The sequence below is a fragment of the Peromyscus californicus genome, unplaced genomic scaffold (genome assembly GCF_007827085.1).
Source record: "Peromyscus californicus insignis strain IS unplaced genomic scaffold, ASM782708v3 Scaffold_14__1_contigs__length_90479793_seg_2, whole genome shotgun sequence".
NCBI lineage: Eukaryota > Metazoa > Chordata > Mammalia > Rodentia > Cricetidae > Peromyscus > Peromyscus californicus.
The window spans coordinates 65,324,838-65,332,731 of NW_026294436.1; the positions used below are offsets into that span (position 1 = coordinate 65,324,838).

At 48.7% G+C, this 7,894-nt stretch overlaps 1 protein-coding gene across 1 annotated transcript; it reads right to left on the reverse strand.

The window, feature by feature from the left end:
* Positions 1 to 2,561: 2,561 nt before the first annotated feature.
* Positions 2,562 to 5,125, reverse strand: Mixl1 (Mix paired-like homeobox). Its single transcript, XM_052736670.1, has 2 exons — positions 4,733 to 5,125; positions 2,562 to 2,870 (listed from the first exon to the last, which is right to left on the reverse strand). Exons 1-2 carry the CDS (start codon positions 5,123 to 5,125, stop codon positions 2,562 to 2,564), a joined length of 702 nt encoding a protein of 233 aa, XP_052592630.1.
* Positions 5,126 to 7,894: the final 2,769 nt, after the last annotated feature.

A 7,894-nucleotide genomic window follows, 5' to 3' on the forward strand; every position in this document is an offset into this window, starting at 1 on the left:
AAACTATCAGTATTTGAACAGATCTTAAGTTAACTTAGTCATTTACATATACTAGGAATGCAAACATAGAAAGAAATCTGAAGCCAAAATATTCATGGGTGTTGCCTACTTTGAACAAGCAAAGGTAAGTGTGGTGGTCTGAATGAGAATGACCGCTATAGCTCATCTGTTTGGATACTTGGTTGGTGGAGCTGTTTGGGAAGGATTAGGAGGTGTGGTCTTGTGGAGGAGGTGTGTTACTGGCTTTGAGGCCATCTCCAGGAGTCCACCTCCTTCCTTTCAGATGTGAGCATTTCCAGCCATCATGCCTTCCCTTCTCCATCATGGCCAGTAACCTCAGAAACGGAGAGCCCAGCTGAACACGTTGTTTCATAAGTTGCCCTGCTCGTGGTATTTTATCATAGCAATAGAAAAGTAGCTACTACAATAAGCTTTTTAAAAAATGTTTCTTACAGGGGCTGGAGAGATGGCTTAGCAGTTAAGAGCACTGGCTGCTCTTCCAGAGGACCCGGGTTCAATCCCCAGCACCCACATGGCAGCTCACAACTGTCTGTAACTACAGTTCCAGGGAACCCTTACACAGACATACAGGCAAAACACAAATGCACATAAAATAAGAATACATCAATTACTCAAAAAGAAAAAAAATGTTTCTTACATTTATTGATTGATTTGGTATGTGTATGGGGGAAACACACCACAGCACTCACGTGGAAATCAGAAGCCAACTTGAAATCACTTCCCTCCATCCACCATGGATCAAACTCAGGCTTGGTGGCGAACACGTTTACCCCCACTGAGCCATCTCAACAGCCCAGCAAATAAGCTTTAACTCAAATTCTCAATGCATGATACTTACAGAAACTTCCCTTCAAAACGTCCTCACAGCCATTCAGTATGTGCTCAGCAACTGTGCGCTGAGGCGGTGATTAAGAGCCACCTAAAACCGGATTGATTTTGGTGGGATTTGCATGAGGACCCCAGTGGGAAACATTCAGTAATCCACTAATGTTGCACAGAAAACACAGTAACAAGTGCTGAGAAAAATGGCCGACAAAGTAACAGGTCCAAAAATTAAGGTTAGTTAGAAAAAGTTTAGGCTTCAGAAAGGTGGGTATCTGAGATGCTTTGACAAAGGAGCTTTTTCACTGAGTCCCAACCAGGAAGGAATGAGTGAGATAGAGAAGCACATTGTGGATAATCTTAAGGTTTGCATAAGCTAAAGATGATGTCATTTATTGGGAGCATGCTTGAAAGGATTTTATAATTTGATAACTGGAGGCTTAACCTCAGTTAAACCACAGATTTCCAAAGGGAGTAACTTGTTTTTTGAGTAAGTGGTGAATGAGAGGCATGGGGCTCCTGAAAGAACTTGAATGTAGTGTCTTTACTGACTAAGTGTAAAGATGACAGGCCAGACATAAAACCAGTCAAGTGAAGGGCAGGGGAGAGGTGGCTAGGACACATAGTTTCAGTTAGGAAAAAGAAGCTGAAGAAATCTATGGTAATGACTATAATTAATAACAACATATCATATACTTGAAAATTACTAAAATAATAGAGTCTGAGTGTCATCACAGAAAAAAGAGACAACTATGTGAGGTCACACATGTGTTAAACAGCTTGATCTGGATATATCATACAATTTTAAACGAAAATAGCAACATCCAGTCATGGTGGCACATATTAGTAATCCCCGAACCCAGAAGATAAAGGTAGGACAACAGGAGTTCAAAGCCATCCTTAGCTACATCGCAAGGGCAAGGACAAAGCAAAAAAGACTCAGTAAAAAGAGTAACAAGCCGGGCGGAGGTGGCACCTTTAATCCCAGCAATTCGGGAGGATCTCTAAATTCGAGGCCAGCCTGGTCTACAGAGCAAGATCCGGGAAAAGGCACCAAAACTACACAGAGAAACCCTGTCTCAAAAAATAAAAACAGAGCCGGGCGGTGGTGGCGCACGCCTTTAATCCCAGCACTCGGGAGGCAGAGCCAGGCGGATCTCTGTGAGTTCGAGGCCAGCCTGGTCTACCAAGTGAGTTCCAGGAAAAGGCGCAAAGCTACACAGAGAAACCCTGTCTCGAAAAACCAAAAAATAAAAAAATAAAAAAAATAAAAACAAAACAAAAAAGAGTAACAAAGAGTAATAAATCTTGGTGATAAGGTTAGAGTTGAAGATGTGGGTTACAGCAAGTGACTAGATTGTAGGTCCTGGAGGCACCATGAGAAGACAGCAGCTGCCAAGAAAAGGGGGAAACTGAGTCAAGCTGAAGGTTTCTTAGGAAGAAAACAAATTCTGAACAATCAGTCTGAAAAATAAGAATAGTCCAAGGGGTATGGACCAGATGGAATGTGCAGACTTGGAGAGTCACAGGAACTCCTGGGTGGATGGGCAGCTACAGAGAACGCCTTGGGTAAAGGCTCAGTGGTGAAGAGGAGAAACCTTCATGTGAGAAATTATCCAGGACCACCATCCCACAAGGCCACGGACAGTCAGAAGTCGGGGCAGTGTTCTGGTTCGGATCTCCCGGACCCCTCTGCATCCTGAACGCTCCCAGAAACCTCAAAAACTACCTAAGGCAGAAAAGATGTACTCCTCCCATGATGAGTCCAACTTTGAGCCGGCATCTTCAGAGAGAGGTGAATAGGTTTCAAAACTCTGACCTTGAGGACCAGATGCACAGATGCCTCCTCCAGCCCTGCTGGGATCAGGAGGGCAGTTCACACCTGCCTCCAGAGGCAGGTCGGGCTTCAAACATCTCACTTCAGTCCCAGGAGCAGAGCGATGGAGGAAAACTTCCCGCCTTGATAAGGGCTGAAATGACTTCCCACTCTGGCGCCTGGACTTGGCCCTTCTGTTCTGGAACCACACCTGCGAGACAGGAGGAAAGCATTACTCAGCTGCTTTGAGTTGGAGTTTTGCTGTTGGTTTTTTGGGGGTTTTACTCAGGTTGTAACCAAGGATGACCTTGACCTTGAACTTCTGATTCTCCTTCCTCCACTTAACCAGAGCTGGGGTTACAGGCATGCACCATGATCTGGCTTATGTGGTGCTGGGATCGTAACCATGCATGCTAGGTGCATGCTAGGCAAATGCTCTACAAAGTGAGCTGTATTCCCTGGAATTTTTGCGCTATGGCTTTGTTCACAACTAACAATATAAATTAGTTATTATTAGCCATGGCTCTCTGCTCAGAGCCTGTGGTTTACGGAAAGCACTTGAGCTGGTTGTTTGATGGTCAGAGAACCAGACCTTCTCGGCCATTCTCAGATGCAGAAGCTGGAATGGTGCCTGGTTCTATCCACACTTGCTATATTTGGTTTGTCTGTTTTTCATTTTACACATTAAAAAACAAGCAAACAAACAAAAAAACCAAGGTCTTATGGAACCCAGACTAGCCTCAAACTGGATATACAGGTAAGGATAACATTTAGTCCCTTGATCCTTCTGCCTCTAGCTCCTAAGTGCTGGGATTTCAGGCATGTAGACACTTAGCTTTTGTCTACACTTTATATGGGACATTTGTAATGAGAAAAGAGGTCACAGAAGTGAAGGCACCTGAAGCCCTTAGGCAACAAAGAAACAAGGCTTCTTTGCTTTGGTGACAGACATTCGAATTATGTAGAGTCCAGTAGGTATTTTTCCTTAGTGAACCTCATTTCTCTGTGTAAATTTCTTCGCTATTTCTCTGAATACTGAAGGTGTCCTGCTTAGGAAGCCTCCGGTGACAGACACAGCTGGAGGTGGGTGATGGTGGTGCACACCTTTAACCCCAGGATTCATGGGAAGCAGAGGCGGATGGATCTCTGAGTCGAGGCCAGCCTGATATACAGAGTGAGCTCCAGGATGGCCAGGGCTACACAGAGACATGCTGAGAGAGAGAGAGAGAGAGAGAGAGAGAGAGAGAGAGAGAGAGAGAGAGAGAGAGAGAGAGAGAGAGAGAGAGAGAGAGAGAAACAGGGAGGGACAGAAAGTGACAGTTGAATACCCACAGTACAGAGGAAAAAGGGGAGGGGTTGGGGGAGTCCACACTCTTCTGGGATTAAAAGAGGCCTCCTACATAAAACTGCACTTGGGCAGGGACCAATAATAGTCATGAAGGCAAGCTTCTAATCTGGGCGTGGAGGGGACACACCTATAATCCAAGCACCCAGGAAGCTGAGACAAGAAGATTGTGAATTCAAGTCCAGTAAACCTGTCTCAAACACACACACATACACACACACACACACACACACACACACACACACACACACACATACACACGCACGGTGGGGGGGGGGGGCAGCGTCTCCCAGCAACTCCAGGATTCTGATCTAAATGACTTCGGACAATAAACTCACTTTGTATTCGATTTTTCAAAGTTACAAGAAGTCCCTTGCTTGTCGTAAAGGTACCTGGTGATCCAACCCTGCTCTATGACTTAAAATCAAAGCCAGAGGAAGGCTCATGAGACAGCACCCCGTCCTTTATCTTCTTACTGGACACTGAAAAAGTGCCGACTACTTCCCATCACCTTCCTGCGGGGACCTTTCCAGGGGGGGTCAGCAAGCCTCCTAGCACGGTAACAAGGCCGTTACCGACATCCCTAATTAGTAGTCTAGAATCATGACGCTCAAAGAGAGTAACTTGTCCCCACCACCAAAAAAAAATTGACCCAACAAGCCAGTGACTCCCCAGGACCTCCACTCTAGCGCGCATTTGCAAAACGTGACTCACCAAACGCGACTCACCTGGATCCTGGACTCGGGGAGCAGCGTGAGCGCCGCCAGACGCTCCCGCAAGTGGATGTCGGGGTACATGGTCTGGCGGAAGACCAGCTCCAGCAGCTGCAGCTGCTCCGAGCTGAACGACGTGCGCTTGCGGCGCTGCGGCGCCGACGGGGCGGCCGCGCCTTTAGGGGGCCCGGGCGGATCCAGGCCAGCCGGGGTCTGCGCTGCGGGTCCAGGACTTGGGCTTGGAAAGCACTGCGGGGCCGCTGGGGCGCGTGGGTCCGGGGCCGCAGGGGGCAGCCCGGCGGCGGGGCGCGCGGACGGGAGCAGCGACCCTCTGGGGTGCGCGGCCGGGAAGGCGGGGAAAGCAGCGCCCTCCGCGAACTGGAGCTGCTGGGACCCTGCTGCGGCCATGGCTCCCGGACACCGCCCGCGACCCCCGCGCGCCTGCACTTATAGCCGCCCGGGGCTGGGGAGGGGGCGGCGGCTCCATCAAAGGCATGGGCCACGTCTCCTTGGGGTGCGAGCCCGCCCCAGCCCTGCCAGACGCCGCGGGAATAATCGCTTCCGCTGACCTGGGGACGGAGGGAGGGAGGCGCGAACTTGAGTCCCGGACCGCTCCGTCCCTTCCCCGCCCATCCGCCGGCCAGCCCGACCACCAATCCACATACCTAGAACCGATCTGCTCCAGAGGGGCCACCCCAAGTGCGGGCCAGATTTGAACAGAACACCCTCTTCGGGGTCAGAAGGCCCCTCAAGAGCGCCCGGATCTCTCCAGGGGCCGGCTTCTCAGGTCCCCGCACTGAGCCTGGCCTGCTGTCCGCCTGTCACCATCAAAGGCGCTGTTTACCACCCCTGCTATGTGCTAGACCTTACTCCAGGTTGGTCAAACAGCCTAGCCCTGCCCTCCGCCAAACCACCCTGACACATCCTGAATCCGAGGGGGGTGAAGATAAAGGGATCTCAAAGGGGACAGGCACACATCCTGAGCAGGGATGATGCTCCTGCCTGGAATATCTGTGACATGTCAAAAGGATGCCGTAGGCCGCGTGGTGGAAAGTTGTACCGGGTCAGCGCTCCTAGAGAGTCCCACCAGTGCTCAGAAGCAGAGGAAATCAAACCACTTCTTGAAGTTTCTGCTCCCTCTGATGCCAACACGATTTCTTTTGAGGTTCCCGTTTTGTTTTATGCTGATTTGTAGTTGAATTGTGACTTTTGTATCTGTTTCCCCTCGTGTATACATGCATTCATTTATTCATATAAGTCTCCCCCGACCCCCACCCTCTGGTCCTGGAGATGGAACCTAGAACCTGGAATACCCTACACAAGTCCTCCACTGAGCTATATCCTCTGACTTCTTTTGGCTTTTGTTTTGTTGTGTGTATGTGTGTGTGTGTGTGTGTGTGTGTGTGTGTGTGTGTGTGTGTGTGTGTGTGTATCTGTCTCTGTGTGTGTGTCTGTGTGTCTGTGTGTGTCTGTGTCTGTGTGAAATGTTGCTAGGCAGTGCTCTCCTACCCTGAACATCTACCACATACAACACTCTGCAAAGTCTTCGCCAGACCCTCAGTGAACATCTGTTGAACCAAAAACCAAGTTGCTTAGTAGAGAAATCAGAGACCTGTATGCTATAACAGAAGGGCACACAGAGGTACCAGAGCACTGCTTCTACAGTCTCAAAGGGCTCTCTGCTGAGGGAGGAGTGTTCCACAGCACAGCCCACGACTGTTCCTGCTGCTTCCACAACGCTAATAGGAGGTCGTGAGTGTACATCATGTTTGCTAACATGCATGTGGTTCCCCGAGGAGGCCAAAAGAGGACGATGGGTCCACTGTAACCAACATGCTGGATGTGACCTGCCTGACATGGTGCTGAGAACTGAGCCCCTGTCTTCTGGAAGAGCAGCAAGTGGGCATATCTTCATGATGGGCAATCTGGGAGCTGCTGAAAGTTCTAGACTTCAGTTGTCCATCAGTCGGGTAGCAGTAGGAAAGTCTCCTGGCCTCCTGCATTCCATAGATTCTGAGAACTCATCTAGTGCAGTGGCTCTCAGCCTTCTTTTTTTAATGGTTTTTTGAGACAGGGTTTCTCTGGGTAGCCTTGGCTGTCCTGGAATGCACTCTGGCCTTAAACTCACAGAGATCCACCTGCCTCTGCCTCCTGGGTGCTGAGATTAAAGGCGTGCGCCACCACTGCCCTACTGGCTCTCAACCCCCTTAATGCTTCGACCCTTTATACAGTTCCTCATGTTGTGGTGACCCTCAACCACAAAATTATTTTTGTTGTGACTTCATAACTGTAATTTTGCTACTGATAGGAATCATAACGTAAATGTCTGATATTCAGGGTATCTGATATGTGACCCTTGTGAAAAAGTCGTTCAACCCCCAAAGGGGTTGAGATCCACTAATTTAATTCTTTCCCTCAAACACATGTATTCTCTCTCTCTCTCTCTCTCTCTCTCTCTCTCTCTCTCTCTCTCTCTCTCTCACTCTCTCTCTCACTCTCTCTCACACTCTCTCTCTCACTCTCTCTCTCTCTCACTCTCACTCTCTCTCTCTCTCACTCTCTCTCTCTCTCTCTCTCTCTCTCTCTCTCTCTCTCGTGCTCACGAGCACACACACACACACACACACACACCTCCAACCCCTCTTCTTTTCTTTTCTCTTTTAGTTCTTTGCCAGATTTTCAGACTCTGAGTATGAAATGGGAAATCAGATTTTTATTTTCCTATGCCTCTCCTGACCTGATACATATATCAGGGTCTTGTGTGTTCCAGGCTAGCTGGCCTCAAACTCTCCATGTAACCAAGGATGACTTTGAACTTCTGATCTGCCCACCTCCACCACTCAAAGCTTTACTTACAGGCATTCCACACAATGCCTGATTTCATGTGATGTTGGAGATCAGACACAGGGCTGTGTGCCAGGCAAGCACTGTAACAACTAGGCTACATCTTCCAGCATTTGTTTATTTATTTAGAAACTGGATCTCACTATGTAGCCTAGGCTGGCCTTGAACTTGAGATCTACCTGCGCCAGCCTCCTAAACATGAAATTTCATATCTACTTTTGTTCTTTTTTTTTCTGTGATGCTGAGGATCAAATCCAGGGCTTTGCACATGCCAACAAGGTCCTTACCACTAAATTACATGCCCAGCCCATCACTCACTTTTAATCCATTATT

Bases quoted from the DNA above. Each gene is read 5' to 3' on its own strand.
- Mixl1 (XM_052736670.1), bottom strand. From the start codon at position 5,125: ATGGCCGCAGCAGGGTCCCAGCAGCTCCAGTTCGCGGAGGGCGCTGCT. The intron at 2,871-4,732 runs GTGAGTCGCGTT...CCTGTCTCGCAG, and splicing joins TCCCCGAGTCCAGGATCCAG to GTGTGGTTCCAGAACAGAAG.